This window comes from Telopea speciosissima, chromosome 7 (assembly GCF_018873765.1).
Source record: "Telopea speciosissima isolate NSW1024214 ecotype Mountain lineage chromosome 7, Tspe_v1, whole genome shotgun sequence".
In the NCBI taxonomy this organism is placed as follows: Eukaryota; Viridiplantae; Streptophyta; class Magnoliopsida; order Proteales; family Proteaceae; genus Telopea; species Telopea speciosissima.
Genome location: NC_057922.1, coordinates 36,755,975 through 36,772,164, shown reverse-complemented (window position 1 = coordinate 36,772,164; position 16,190 = coordinate 36,755,975). Strand labels below are relative to the sequence as shown.

The window sequence follows — 16,190 nt, the reverse complement described above, 5'->3', positions numbered from 1 at the left end:
TCCATGATTAGAATAGTCAATCTAATCGATAATCTGTCCAAAAAAAGGAATTTTCTGAACTTCAATTTTATTGCTCTCCTTGTTCAAAGGGAAGGCCCTTCATCAGGTTCCCGGGGTGTTTAATTCAACATTAATTAATGCAGTTCATTCTGTCCCAAACAATCATACAAAAGTGGTTAACCATATGCCCTTAATTTTTGTGTATGGAACAATTTTTGGCTGTTCTCCTTGTTAACGGCTTCATGAATTCAGTATATAAGTTGCAACCGCTTTCAAATTCAAACTGTTTTCTTATAATTCTATCTTAAAAATCTCATGGGTGTTATGCTTATTTTTTTTGTTCTGAAAATTCACCATCTGTTTTTTTCCCTCTCAAGCCCATTGCTGACCTCCTTTGCTGATATGAAAATGCTGGTTTTTCTTTCCAGGTGATTGATAAAGTTCAAGAAGAAACCAAAAGCCGATCAGGTACATATGCTTAGTCTTTGCAGATTTTATTTTTCTTCTTCTCCTCATAAATAACAGGCCAGTTTGTTAGTTTGTGGTTTAATGTACGAGGCCTGGGTAGGTTAGCTTTTGAATACCAATAATTTAGTGTAGAACTTATGCAAGGAGTCGATCCAGAAGAAATTATGTAGTCTCAGTTAAGAATTACTTGGCTCATGATTTGTATGAATTGGCAGAAACCATTGGGCCCACATGTAATATGATTTGGCTTATGCATGTCCACAGGTGCAATTAGTGCTGTTGTTACTCTTTGGTGTTCTTGGTTTGTTTTGTATGGGAAGTTCATTATTGTTTATATGTCCAAATTAATGGAAATCTTCCTTAGTGTGGTTGCATCTATTGGCCAATTAATCACTTCAGATAGAAAGCCTCCTGGAGTAGGCCGTGGAAGAGGAAGAGGGAGGTAGGGAGGAAACCAGTGGGAGGATGACAAAAGGCATGGGGCGTGGCCAAGATAGTGGAGTTGCTAAAGGGAGGGTTAGGGGTGGCCAGGGTGGCGCTAGCTGAGGCACAGTTTCATCCTCCAACAACAATAATAACATAGCCTTATCCCAACTAAATGGGGTCGGATACATGGATCCTTGCTCTCCATTCAGCTCTATTCGAAGTCATACAAGGTACAAGTCCTAAGTTATGCATGTCTTTCCTCACCACTTCTCCTATGGTTAATTTTGGTTTGCCCCTAGTTCTTTTAGGTCCTAAAATCTGAATCAAATCACTCCTCCGTACTGGAGCATTCCAAGGTCTCTGTTGCACATGACCATGCCACCTCAAACGACTTTTGCGTATCTTGTCATGTATCTTATCATGTATCGAAGCTACTCCCAAATCAGCTTTAATATGGTCATCTCTTACTTTATCCTTCCTAGTTTTGCCACACATCCATCTCAACATCCTCATCTCCGCTACATTTAATTTATCTAGTTGATGCTTTTTAACTGCCCAACATTCCACACCATATATCATAGCCGGTTAAATGAAAGTACGAGAAAAATTTTCCTTTAAGCTTTAAAGAAATAAATTTATCACACAATACTTCGGATGCACCTCTCCACTTCTTCATCCATCTTATTTTAATTCTATTAGCAACATTATCAGGTATAGTTTCTTCTTGTCAAAACTATAAAATGAAAGATGAGAAATCTGTATCTCATTAGCCCTATTGGCAGAAACTGAGTCTGATTTTAAAACTACTGTGCTAGACGCATGAAAACACCACCCCACTGCCTCAATATTCAAAATGGATTCATCTCCTTATGGAAGGTTATCTTCATCTTGGGGTTGTGCCCTGTTGATTAAGAGTTCAGGTACAAGCCAGAGTGGACTATGGCCTAAGAATTCATTTTTAACAATAGGTGAGCTCCCTCTTGCTCCTTTATATTAGAGATTTCTGCAGGACCCACTTGCAATGAGCACAAGGGAACTCAAACCACTGGTAAGGATGAACTCCCTGTGCAAGTTACATCAGCCTCAATCTGGGCGGCTCATTGACAAATTCCATTGCTTGATTGGGGGCTTGTTTTCTTGATTATTTTACATCTTTTTAAGATGTTAGTATATACTGGGTTATTGAAGCGTTTCTGTCAACAGCTTATTTTGTTTGATCTATAGAAATACCAGCAATTTTGCTGAGGATCAAAGTAACCTGGTGTCCTTGTGCATACATTTTATTGGTGATATGATCAAATTCCTTGTTGGTTTTTTTCCTGACTCTTATGTTCCCTTAGCTTTGCTCATGGGAATTTTATTTAGGGGGAAAAGTTGTGGAAGGAGGAGGTGAATAAAATTGTCTTCATAAATAACAAGCTGATGATGAGGTATATGACTGCAAAACGAATATGTGTGAGAAATTGTCATTTGAATTGTGATTTCATCAAAAGCCATTCCCTTGCGCACATACCTGCTTGAGGGTTCATGTCTCCCAAGCAACAGAACCATCGGAGGAGCAATAGTGTAGTACATGAGAAGATGAGGGAGTTGCAGATGACATTGGTTGATGGTTGCAGATTGACCTTTGCATTCGCCAAGATATTGGCCTGTCCCAGTGGATAAAGCTTGATTGTGTTGGTCGAGAAAGACACCGCCATTGTTAAATTCATATTTCTGTGCTACATTAAACTTTGGTTATACACGGAGCTTTCAAAGAAACAGAAGCAAGAGGACTGCTTGACGGAATCCAAAAAGCCAAGCATCAATGGTCTTGAGAATTCTTTTTTGCTGGACAAAAAACAATATTTAATGATTTTGAATTTGTGAATGTTGTTAAGAAAGACAGATATTTTATTTTAACTGCTCATTAGATAGCATTAGATGATGATATGTACTCTTGTGTTTTTTCGTCTTAGTTTAATTTTTCTATAATTCCAAAAAAAAAAAAAAATCATATATATTTCTCAAGAGAAAATGTTCTCTGTAGGTTAGGCAGGCCAGCGATTATAATCCTCTCCAATTCCTAAAAGTGTACAATTCGTCAGTGCTAGGTAGAGATGTTGACACCTGGTAGTTTGGATATTCAACGGTGGATGTCAATGAGCTCGCTGCATATTTTTAGGAATTGGAGAGGATTATTTTCCAGCAGGCCATGCTCAGACACTGGGGGTGAAGTGACAGCCCCGCCTCCCATGAAAGGTGAAAATTCTTCCCCAACCCCCCAAGATACCAGTGTGTATCCCTGCGCTCCCCCCATGGCCCTGCCATTTCTAAAATAAAATAAGACAATCTAAAAGGAATGTCCGAAAGAACAGAGAAGATGGAAGGGATACCTGAGATCGATTTGGAAGGTGTAATTGACCCCAAAGTTTGTTTGATACCCATCACATGAGTGATTTCGACCCTCCATTTCAATTGGATTTGGAGATCATTATCAGAAATCATTTCTAAAACTAATTATATGGATTTTTGAAGAATCGAGTTTCCTGCAACCATGATGAAGGAAGAATCCCCTTATCATAGTCCTCTCATGGAAGATGATAAAAGGCCAGAGTGTAACAGAGAAATCATGCTAGAACCAAGATAATTAATGCAACAAGTAGAGAGAATATGAAGCGGCGATATTTGAGAAAAGACGCAAACAAACTAAACAAAAGTGAAATCAAGCATTTAATGAAGGGGAACATTCACCAAAGTATAGAGGAACAGACAAACCTGGGCGGCTGGGCTTAAATTTAAATATGAAGAAGGGTAGAGAAGGAATCTCATAAAGAAAAGACGAAGAGTTATGAGGCACGAGTCTGCATGTAATTATCATGATACGAAAACCCAAAACGCTGAACTTGCTGATATTATGAATTCTTCTGTCCAATTCAACTGAGAAGAAGAGGAAACGAAATTAAAATTGGGGTGAAGAGAGAGAGAGAGCGAGAGAGTGTGTGTTTTCTCTTTGGATGCTTAGACTTAAAATTTTTCTTTAGAGAGTGTTTTTTTTTCTCTTTGGATGCTTTCTTCTTAGGGTTTTTCTTAAGGTGAAGAAGAGAACTCAAGGAAGAAGGGGGAAGGCAGGCTTGGGTCTCTTGACTCTCAACAAAGTTGCTCAAGAATAAGGGTTTCTTGAAGGATTACTTTACTCTTTGCCATATCCTCAACCATTGTAAGAGCCGGTTGTCTCACCACAAGTATGCTTCAAACTTTTATTTTCTCTATTGATTGTATTCCTCAAGCTTTAGACAAAAAACTTCAGAGATTTTATTTTCTTTTTCCATATTTGACAGTGGAAGCTGTTTTGATTTTGCTTGGTGGTTTTTCCTTTTTCCATTAGAGGGTTTTGATGTATAATCTCTTCTGTTGTGTGTATTGTTCTTGTTGTGTTTGATTATTTAACTCACTTGGACTTCATTCCATGGTTGGTAATAACACCAACAGCTTTCTGGTGGTGGCCTAATGGATAGGCTGTAGACCTGTATATGGATGGATGCCACTTTTCACATTCCTTTCCCTTGAACATTCATCCTCATGGAATGTAATGCTGCTTTTTTTGACTTGTGTTATTTTTTTATTTATTTTTTTTCTAGGGTTTCTTGTTTAAAATTTCAATGGATCACAGTTCAGAGGAAAAATCAGACATAGGCAAAACAAAGAGAAAGAGAGACCATAATTCTATGACAGAATCTGAACCTCCTAGATGCTGTCATGACAATGACAAATTTAACAAAGGGTCCAGTATGTTTGGAAGGGTTGCTCCTCCTGAGGATGACTTTAATTCTACAGGTCTTATAGGCAAGCTTCTCCAAAAGATTGTAGATTTGAAAGCTATTTCGGATTTTATGGCAGAAGTAGAATTGAAGAAGAACAACCTTCTCAACAGTTTGATGGAGGACAAAGGTGATGTATCTCCATGAGGTTTGGAAAATAAGCATTCCTGTTGGTTATTTTACTGCTTTTGTTTATATATAAGTTTTGATTTTAGCTACAAAATCTTACTTCATGGTTTTGTGTTATGTTTAATAGATATACAAAAACTGCACCAGGAAGAACAGAACCATATCCAGAGAATACTTCAATTAGAAAAACAATTAGATACCAAAGAGTTTGAAATTGAGCAGTTAAAAGGAACATTAGAAGTGATGAAACACATGAGAGATGAAGAGCTGGAGTCAATGAAGCAAGAGCTGGACGATAAAGAAGGAGAGTTGGAGTACCTTAAATCACTCAGCCTAGCTCTTGTGGTGAAGGAGCGCAACAACAATGATGAGTTGCAAGATGCTCGAAGGAAATTAATTTATGTAATTCCCATAGATTTGTTCTTGGTCTACACAGTCAGATAACTCCCTTTTTTTGGTTGTTTTGTTTGTTTTGATTCGGGTCCTTCCCCTGACTAGCCCATTAGCTTATGCTGATATAAATTTAACATTTCATAATTTCTTTCCCAAACTCAATTTACCTCATGATTTCTCATGATCATCCTCCTAAATGTTGTTGGGTTGAGACTAATTTTCTTTGTTCTTACAGGGTTTGAGAGATATGTCAGGTAGTCATGCTCAAATTGGTGTCAAGAGAATGGGATAACTGGACGAAAAACCATTTTTTGATGCATGTAGACAGAAATATCCTGCTGAAGAAGCAGAGGAAAGGGCTATCGATATGTCTGAAGTGTGGGATAAATACCTCGGAAACCCAGGGTGGCACCCTTTCAAGATCATCATGGTTGATGGGAAAGAACAGGTTTAGCTGCTCCTTCCACTATCCATAAATTTTTTTTCTTTTAGAATCTCAGAAAATCTTTACATCTTATTGTTCATCCATTTTTGTTGTATCTGATCACTATTTTATTAACTAGCTCTTTCATAATTATCCAAACAGGAGAATAAAAATTGTATTATACTTTAATAATCATATATTTTAACTGTGAAAAACCACTACAGTTCTTACATTTTTTTCTTTCGTGTACCGTGATCATGCGGTGCAGGAAATAATAAATGAACAAGATGAAAAGCTGAAAAGCCTGAAGAATGATTTGGGTGAACAAGTTTACAAGGCAGTTACTACAGCCCTAAAGGAGACAAATGATTACGATCCAAGTGGGCGGTGCGTCATAAATGAACTTTGGAACTTCAAAGAAGAAAGGAAAGCTACACTAGAAGGAGTTGCATTTATTCTGAAGCAGGTAAAAATGTAAAGGGCAAGAAAGTAATCAAAGATTGAATAGAAAGGTTCTGGTATATGTTCTATGCATGCTACTCTCTGCTTTTTGCTTTTAAATATTCAGTTTCCTGTAGGTCTTAACTTTACTGAGAAGGATCTGCAACATTTTAAGTGGAACCTTATTTGTATTCAATGTAGATACAGATGTAAATATGAAATTGTTATATGTACACTTGGGCAATTTGGATATTTAGACACACACAAACCCACCCATCCGTGCACAAACTCTTCCAGGATGATGTATTTTTAGCCAAATCGGACAATGGTGTGCTCCTGGAGGCAGTTTTCCTATTGGCCTTAATGAGTGGCTTTGGTGGAGGTACCCTTGTGATCTTTCCCAAGCGGTTGATTGAGTGCAGACAGGAAGCTTCTGGTGAAGTGCATCTCTCTGATGATAACATCGAGATCGGTTGCTTTTGCTGACTGGACATTTTGTTCTTATGCTTTATAGGGGGAGTTATTCTGAACCAATTTAGACCTGTATGATGTGCTTCAATTACTTTCATATTTTCACTGATTGTGTATTTTACTTCTTTTGTTTTTTTAAAAAAAATTTTTGTAGGGAAAACCACTTGGGATTATTGGTATCTTAGTTGGTGATAGTTTTAGAACTTCAACTAAGTTAGTAAAGAGATAATCTCCAGTGGATCAATTTGTATGCATTTCCATGCCATGTAATCTTCTTTGTTCTGTTAGAATCTCATCTCTAGGGAGAAGTGTATTAAGGGCTTCTTTATCAATTCCTAACCAAGATATATCTGGGACCTTTTTTTTCTTCTGAAGTGACTCTCAATAGCTGTGATCAGGAGATTTTGTCACTTCCATGATTAGAATAGTCAATCTAAGCGATAATCTGTCCAAAAAAAGGAATTGTCTGAACTTCAATTTTATTGCTCTCCTTGTTCAAAGGGAAGGCCCTTCATCAGGTTCCCAGGGTGTTTAATTCAACATTAATTAATGCAGTTCATTCTGTCCCAAACAATCAAACAAATGTGGTTAACCATATGCCCTTAATTTTTGTGTATGGAACAATTTTTTGGCTGTTCTCCTTGTTAACAGCTTTATGAATTTAGTATATTAGTTGCAACTGCTTTCAAATACAAACTGTTTTCTTATAATTTTACCTTAAAAATCTCATGGGTATTATGCTTATTTTTCTTGTTCTGAATATTCACCATCTTTTTTTTTTTTTTTCCCTCTCAAGCCCATTGCTGACCTCCTTTGCTGATATGAAAATGCTGGTTTTTCTTTCCAGGTGATTGATAAAGTTCACAAAGAAACCAAAAGCCAATCAGGTATATATGCTTAGTCTTTGCAGATTTTATTTTTCTTTTTCTCCCCATAAATGACAGGCCAGTTTGTTTGTTTGTGGTTTAATGTACGAGGCCTGGGTAGGTTAGCTTTTGAATACCAATAATTTAGTGTAGAACTTACGCAAGGAGTCGATCCAGAAGAATTATGTAGTCTCAGTTAAGAATTACTTGGCTCATGATTTGTATGAATTGGCAGAAACCATTGGGCCCACATGTAATATGATTTGGCTTATGCATGTCCACAGGTGCAATTAGTTCTGTTGTTTACTCTTTGGTGTTCTTGGTTTGTTTTGTATGGGAAGTTCATTATTGTTTATATGTCCAAATTAATGGAAATCTTCCTTACTGTGGTTGCATCTATTGGCCAATTAATCACTTCAGATAGAAAGCCTCCTGGAGTAGACCGTGGAAGAGGAAGAGGGAGGTAGGGAGGAAACAAGTGGGAGGATGGCAAAAGGCATGGGGCGTGGCCAAGATAATGGAGGTGCTAAAGGGAGGGTTAGGGGTGGCCAGGGTGGCACCAGCTGAGGCACAGTTTCATCCTCCAACAACAATAATAATATAGCCTTACCCCAACTAAATGGGGTCGGATACATGGATCCTTGCTCTCCATTCAGCTCTATTCGAAGTCATACAAGAAACAAGTCCTAAGTTATGCATGTCTTTCCTCACCATTGCTCCTATGGTTAATTTTGGCTTGCCCCTGGCTCTTTTAGGTCCATAAATTTGAATCAAATCACTCCTTCGTACTGGAGCATTCCAAGGACTCTGTTGCACGTGGCCATGCCACCTCAAACAACTTTTGCGTAGCCTATCATGTATCGAATCTACTCCCAAATCAACTATACTATGGTCATCTCTTACTTTATCCTTCCTAGTTTTGCCATATCCATCTCAACATCCTCATCTCTGCTACATATAATTTATCTAGTTTACGCTTCTTAACTTCCCAACATTCCACACTATATATCATAGCTGGTTATATGATAGTACGAGAAAATTTTCCTTTAAGCTTTAAAGAAATACATTTATCATACAATACTCCGGATGCACCTCTCCACTTCTTGATCCATCTTATTTTAATTATGTTAGCAACATTATCAGGTATAGTTTCGTCTTGTCAAAACTATAATATGAAAGATGAGAAATCTGTATCTCATTAGCCCTATTGGCAGAAACTGAGTCTGATTTTAAAACTACTGTGCTAGACGCATGAAAACACCACCCCATTGCCTCAATATTCAAAATGGATTCATCTCCTTATGGAAGGTTATCTTCATCTTGGGGTTGTGCCCTGTTGATTAAGAGTTCAGGTACAAGCCAGAGTGGACTATGGCCTAAGAATTCATTTTTAACAATAGGTGAGCTCCCTCGTGCTCCTTTATATTAGAGATTTCTACAGGACCCACTTGCAATGAGCACAAGGGAACTCAAACCACTGGTAAGGCTGAGCTCCCTGTGCAAGTTACATCGGTCTGGATCTGGTCGGCTCATTGACAAATTCCATTGCTTGGTTGGGGGCTTGTTTTCTTGGTTATTTTACATCTTTTTAAGATGTTAGTATATACTGGGTTATTGAAGCGTTTCTGTCAACAGCTTATTTTGATCTATAGAAATACCAGCAATTTTAGTGAGGATCAAAGTAACCTGGTTTCCTTGTGCATACATTTTATTGGTGAATATGATCAAATTCCTTGTTGGTTTTTTTTCCTGACTCTTATGTTCTCTTAGCTTTCCTTATGAGAATTTTATTTAGGAGGAAAAGTTGTGGAAGGAGGAGGTGAATAAAATTGTCTTCATAAATAACAAGCTGATGATGAGGTATATGACTGCAACACGAATATGTGTGAGAAATTGTCATTTGAATTGTGATTTCATCAAAAGCCATTCCCTTGCGCACTTACCTGCTTGAGGGTTCATGTCCCCCAAGCAACAGAACCATCGGAGGAGCAATAGTGTAGTACATGAGAAGATGAGGAAGCTGCAGAAGACCTCTGGTTGATGGTTGCAGATTGACATTTGCATTCGTCAAGATATTGGCCTGTCCCAGTGGATAAAGGTTGACTGTTAAATTCATATTTCTGTGCTATATTAAACTTTGGTTATACACGGAGCGTTCAAAGAAACAGAAGCAAGAGGACTGCTTGACGGAATCCAAAAAGCCAAGCTTCAATGGTCTTGAGAACTCTTCTTTTTTGCTGGACAAAAAACAATATTTAATTATTTTGAATTTGTGCGTGTTGTTAAGAAAGATGTTTTATTTTAACTGCTCATTAGCTAGCAGTACGAGCTAGGAGGGGAAAACTATTTAACATGTACATAATGATGTACTTTCTGGTTTTTTTCGGCTTAGTTTAATTTTTCTAAAATTGACAAAAAAAAATCATACATATTTCTTAAGGGAAACTGTTCTTTGTAAGGGGAGGCAGGCCATGGATTTTAATCCTCTTCAATTCTTAAAAGTGTACAGTGCAGCAGTGCTAGGTGGAGATGGTGACACATGATAGTTTGGACATCCAACGGTAGATATCAATGAGCTCAGACCATTGCATGTCCAATCTGCCAGGTATTGACATCTCCACCCAGCACTGCAAACTTCTAGGAATTGGAGAGGATTATTTTCCAACAGGTCACGCCCCACACCCCAGACACGGGGTGAAATGACAGCCCCTCCTCCCATGAAAGGCGAAAATCCCTCCCCAAACCCCCAAGATACCAATGTGTATGTCCCGGGCTCCCCCCACCGCTCTGCCATTTCTAAAATAAAATAAGACAATCTGAAAAGAATGCTGTCTGAAGGAACAGAGAAGATGGAAGGGATACCTGAGATCGATTCGAAAGGTGTAATTGACACCAAAGTTTGTTTGATATCCATCACATGAGTGATTTCGACCCACCATTTCAATTGGATTTGGAGACTAGAGAGAATTATCAGAAATCATTACTGAAACTGATTATATGGATTTTTGAAGAACCAAGTTTCCTACAACCATGGTGAAGGAAGAATCCCCTAATCATAGCCTTAGCTTCACATGTCACATCATTAGCAGATAAGGAATGTCGATTATTGAATTACAATCTCTCATAGCTTTTGAATCAGTCTTCCTTTATCAATTACACGTCAATGGCATTTTTTAAAATGGAATGATCCTATACGGAATCTAAAGCGGCATTTGGTATGCCTTCTATGTCGATTTTGCATTCTTGAATGATAAAAATTGTTGTTTTAAATCGAGTTAGAATGCATTCCAAAGTTACGTATCAAACATGGCATAAGGTTTATGGGTTTTTTAACCAATTTCCGCTGATTCAGATCAAAATTGATCAGGATCAACCTGGATCCCGTTCCTTGGTTTTTAAACCTTGATGTCAACCACATCACCCCTTCTCGGTTTGCCAATCCTTGTATTTGCAAGAACTAAATAGTGATTAGGTATTCTCATTCTCTAATGTGGTTCTGTACCATAGATGGACACAGTTTTCTACTCTTTTGCACCTTACAAAGGATAATTTCTCAGTGTCCATCAATTTGGGTCACCTGCAAAGATCTAGGTAGGTCACTATACCTTACCATATGCAAGAAAAGGGCATCTAGGGGCATTTTTTACAATACAAGAGAGGAAATGCCCCAATATTCATTTACTGTACTATTGGGCTTTTGTGTAGTACATTGCATCCAGAGAGAGAGAGAATAGGTTGTGTAGCTAGAATTCGATTGTAGCAAGGGAGTCCACTCTACCAGTCACACACTCATAGTGAGTTTTTAGCTGAAACTGTTGACTTGAAATCCAAGACTTTAAAACTTCAACTATTCTAACATAGACCAAACGCGTCCACACCTGATTTTCCATTGACTTGGCAACCATGTGCCCTAACCAAACATTTCCAAGCAGGGCTTCATCTATGAAAGAAACGTAAATCCAATTTCTTTCTATAACAATGAAATGACACATATGAGGATGACAGGCTCAGGAATACAATTCCAGAACAGCCATTTTTGAATTATCAAACCATACAAGTAAGGCTCAACACGCACAAAAATAACCCAACAAAATAAATGTCGCAATAATGGAACAAAGACAAACTACCGCCTACTCTCAGGTCATAAATTTATAATCCCTCATATCCTAATCATTTAAAATACACACTGCAAGAAAATTAAGGGGGGGGAAGGTGTTTTAGCTGTCTTAAAAAGCCAGTAATTACCACTTATCATACTAAAACACCGGGTGAAATTGGGCTTCAACGAGTTATCTAAATTATGCCAACGCAACAGTCGGAGTTGTTTTCTCTGAAATTTTTACCTAGATAAACCTCATGTGCTTGAAGTTGCTTCTTTCTTCCCCTCTGTAGTTTCTTCTTGCTTTCCCTCCACTTTTTCTCCTGGTTTTCCCACTTCTTGATCTGCAAAGAATTGAGAAGCTGACATTAAAATATCTGGCAGGAGACGCAACACCTCTTACAACTCACCATACTCCCTTTCTATCTTAATATAAATTTCATGAATGTTAAGAAGATCCTTCATTTCATAAATCTCACCTAATACATAACCCAAGCAAACTTCAGATTCATTTAACATTCTATACGATTTGGTGGATTGATTCAAAGTATCACGCCTTCCCAGACTTATTTTATCATGTACACGAACATGCAGTTAGTTATGCTTTTAAAACCTAGTACAGAGTATCCCATCCATCGTAATACATTGGAAATGATGTGGAAAACTTTCTGAATTAGCTACCTTCATCATCGCTTTCTTCAAAATCGTCACCCATGGCATCATCGCCCATTCCTTCCATACTAGCAAATTTCTATTTAAAAAAAGCAATAATTACCACAATTAGCACAAAGTACAAAGAAAAAACTTCAATGCGACAACCACTATATCTTATCCATACCGAGAAGTCCATCCCTCCCATATCCATGCCTCCCATACCCATGCCTCCCATACCCATGCCTCCCATATCCAAGTCAGCAGGAGCAGAACCTAATGAAATCAGCAAATAAAATTCAATAATTTCCAACAAAAGGCACAAGCTCATTAGTATACACAACCAAAATAAAGCTCAAAAAAATTACGCACCACTGTCATCATCTTCATCAACCCATTTGTCCCAATCGATTTTCACATAATGTGGTGTCTTGTCAGCCCCACGCAATAGCTTATCCCACCACCCACTCTCTGCTTTTTCAACAACACAGAATATGCTCCTGGCACCAATGTTTATTTTGCTTTCCTAGTAGAGTAAAAACTTTATGAACAAAAGTAAAAGAAAATAGGAAGACAGAATGCATAAGAAAGGCCCCATCCATGCCAAAGAGTTGAACATCAGGTTCACAAGCTAAAAAGCAGCATCAAACTGCACATTCACCACTAATGGCTCCCATCTAAGAGATCCACAGCTCCATGACACTCACCCATTAGCTTACAAACCAAATGTATGGCATATGAGACCTAAAGTGTTTCTAACATCTGTCCACTGGGACACAAATATTGTCTGTGGCTCGCAAATAAAATTACCAGAAAAAATAAATAAATAAAGAGTCTACAAATGTTAGGAATCGAGTTTCTTACCTCCACATTCACCTTATCATAGAGATCCATCTTCAGTTCAAAAAGGTGGTTTTCTGCCCCCGCAGTAGCAGAGAAAGTGAAAATTCCATCTGGTTCAAGGTTGACTTTTGCATTCGTTGAATCTGCCAATAACACAGTAATATAAACCTTGTCCAGCCTCTGTGCCCACTTCACCTCAGGATGACGACTACAAAAAAAAATTACAGTATCCTTTAGTAGTCAGAACCGTTGAAATAAAAAAATAAAAATAAAAAAAAAAAGGGAGTACCCAGTGCACAAGGCCCCCACCACTGCGGGGTCTGGGGAGGGTCATAATGTACACAGCCTTACCCTTGCTTCCATAGAGAGGTTGTTTCCAGACTCAAACCCGTGACCACTTGGTCACAATGGAGCAACCTTTACCATTGCACCAAGGCCCACCCTTAGCAGTTGAAATACATGAGGCACAATTATAGTCATGACAATAAATTTGGGATTAAGTAGAGATGCCACAAAGAGAAAAGGTACAATCCACAATAAGAATACAATAACAATAGGGTGAGTGCATAACACAGTTTTCTGAAGCACTAAAAGGGAGGAGGGTTAAAGATACACCCTTTTGATTATTCATCAACAGTATCATCATCGTCACCACAGAGAAAAAGAGAAAGAGATGCAAATGAAAAGTAATAATATCCATTGAATGTCTCCAATCTCTGCCTATAATCAGGAGCAACGAACTCAAAATACTTACTTAACAATACGACTTGAATAGAGAAGTTCCTGAATTAGTGAACAGTTACCGCAAACTTAATACTTCGTAGCCAGAAGAGAACTTCAAAGGCTCCCACCACTGCAAGGTCTGGGGAGGGTCATAATGTGCGCAGTCTTACCCCTGTTTTCACAGAGAGGCTGTTTCCGGACTCGAACCCGTGACGATATGGTCACAATGGAGCCACGAGAGAATTTCATCATAATTAATGCAATGCTGTGCCTTTGGGCACTTAGAAGATGAGGCAAATCATTCCAGGTAACTATCTGAAGACTTGCAATCAATTGCAATCTTTCTTACAGGTACTGTCTTTCTAATTCTACAACAGACACGAGTTTCCTTAAAGGGTTGGATAGTACCTCCTCAATCCATTGAGGTGACAAATACTCTTTCATTTCAGTAAGCACCTTAATATACATTCTATCTATATTTCGAAGTAAAACAGAAAAACCCTAAAATCAATAGATTTTTCACATCTATATGCCAAACAGACAGAGAAACTCGCCGTTTCTTATACCTATCGCATTCGAACTGCAACTAATCAAATCATAGGTGTTCACCATAGAAACTAAACGGAGAAATAGTAAACATTAATGATCAAAACGCAAAAGACGGATTTATGAAGAAAGCATAGCAAAGATACAGAGAAAACTAAGAATTCAGTAAAGAGAGATGATCAAAATCGAAGAGTCTTAGTCTTACCTCATCGTGTCGCAAAAACCAAAACCCTAGAAAACCAAAATGAAGTAGTAGGTTATCGATACAAACGGGGAAGGTAGACCTGTAGAACTAGGAACTATTGGAGAACAACACACAACGATTGCGTGTTGCTTTCATTTTTATAGGAGGCAAATTTACCGTTTAGTCCTTTTCTCCTTCAAATATCTTTCCTTTTTTATATTCCTTCTATCCTTTCAACCCCTTTACTTTTTTTTGGCATTTCCAGATGTGCAAATCGGTAGATGCTGATTTTCCTGTCTCCTGATTGGTTTGAGGATGCTTCGAGCCTAGAGTCTCCTCTTCTTAATTTATTATAGTTTGGTTTAGAAAAAGGGTTATATGCTAATCACTTTTCTTAATTTAGGGTTTTGGGATAAGGGGAAAAAAATGATCAAATGTTGTCTAGATGGAACAACTCCTATACATTAGGTATAACAAAAAGGCCTTCACCAAAAAAAAAAAAAAAAAGTATAACAAAAAGCATTGTTCATGGTGTCATTCTATGGGAAATATGGAAGCACGGAAATGCTATGGCTTTTAGAAGGATAGTTCCTAATTCTATTATTGTTGGGGAAGCAATGGTCATTCGGTTGGCTTTGAAGATCGCTCTACAAAGCAGATTTTGGATTTCTATTCTTCTCATTATGTAAGTAGATCAGCCAATGTATGTGCCCATGCTATTTCTAAATATCTAAGTGAACTTTGCTTCTACAAAAAAAATAAAAAAGTGAACTTTAGAGGATCTAAATCCAAATCGGGGATCATCTCCCTTCATTGACCAACACTTTTATAATTTCTTTTGTGTTTTCTTTGTTCTGTTACTTAGCCTTGCTTTGTGTTGGTGGAATTTAAGCAGCAAATACTGCATGAACATAATCATAGGTAAATAATACAAATATACGTTATGCATGAAGTATGACAAATTACTTGATTTCAACAAAACATATCATTTAAACATAGAATCACTCAATGAACAAACAAAGTCTAACCCCCACTCACCAATGATTCGTGTAATGGTCGAGGTGTCTATTAGTGTTTACTTTGGTATACGCTCTCTCGTACAAGCTTGACAGCGTAAAGGTGCGAGAGCAAGTGTTAGAATATGTGTGGAGGGATCCCATTAGGAGTCCCCAAGTGTTACTATTGTGTATAGCAAAACACAATATGAACGGACTAAGGAGTGGAGGCAACAACCTAGGTCCATTCCTGGATCCGTTCAGGCTTGAACAAGAAATTCTTAAGTCTCTCTCTTCCAATCTTCACCATTAAAGGTATAGGGACCATTTGATCCAAAAGGATCACTTCAAGGTCCAACAAGGTTACCATGGCCTAGCCTAGGCATTAGTCTTGGGGATTCAAGGGTTTGGAATCACCTTAGGGCTTTTCCATTTCTAGGGTTGAGGTCATAAGTCCCTTAGGACAGCAAGGGTGATTTTGAGGGCATCAAGGGTAAATCTTGGCACCACAATAGCTCATTTAATTGGTACACTTAGGGGGCAACTTAGGTGATAATTAACCCCCAATAAGATTTTTCAAGTCTTACACAAGCAGCCACGACGTGGGCGAGGTCACCGGATTAAAGTTATGTTCTAACGTTGCTGTCAAAACACATCAACTAAGTTTGGGCTCACTTTTGAGGGTCTTTCATTTGGATTGGGTCCAAGGTTTCTTCATAGAAAATATATCC

The 16,190-nt window shown here is 38.0% G+C and overlaps 1 protein-coding gene and 1 pseudogene across 2 annotated transcripts; one reads left to right on the top strand and one right to left on the bottom strand.

Annotated features, from left to right (window-relative positions):
- Positions 1-4,535: 4,535 nt before the first annotated feature.
- Positions 4,536-6,223, top strand: LOC122668519 (annotated as a pseudogene).
- A 5,537-nt stretch (positions 6,224-11,760) lies between these two features.
- On the bottom strand, positions 11,761-14,562 carry LOC122669791 (uncharacterized protein OsI_027940-like). Of its 2 annotated transcripts, none has more exons than XM_043866642.1 (7): positions 14,486-14,562; positions 13,033-13,219; positions 12,540-12,694; positions 12,415-12,437; positions 12,356-12,369; positions 12,199-12,268; positions 11,761-11,861 (listed from the first exon to the last, which is right to left on the bottom strand). In XM_043866642.1, the coding sequence occupies exons 1-7, from the start codon at positions 14,488-14,490 to the stop codon at positions 11,773-11,775; spliced, it is 543 nt and encodes a 180-aa protein (XP_043722577.1). In that variant the 5' UTR covers positions 14,491-14,562; the 3' UTR covers positions 11,761-11,772. The 2 variants fall into 2 exon arrangements, with proteins under 2 accessions (XP_043722577.1, XP_043722576.1); XM_043866641.1 differs by having other exon boundaries at positions 12,415-12,444; positions 12,541-12,694.
- Between the last annotated feature and the right edge of the window lie 1,628 nt (positions 14,563-16,190).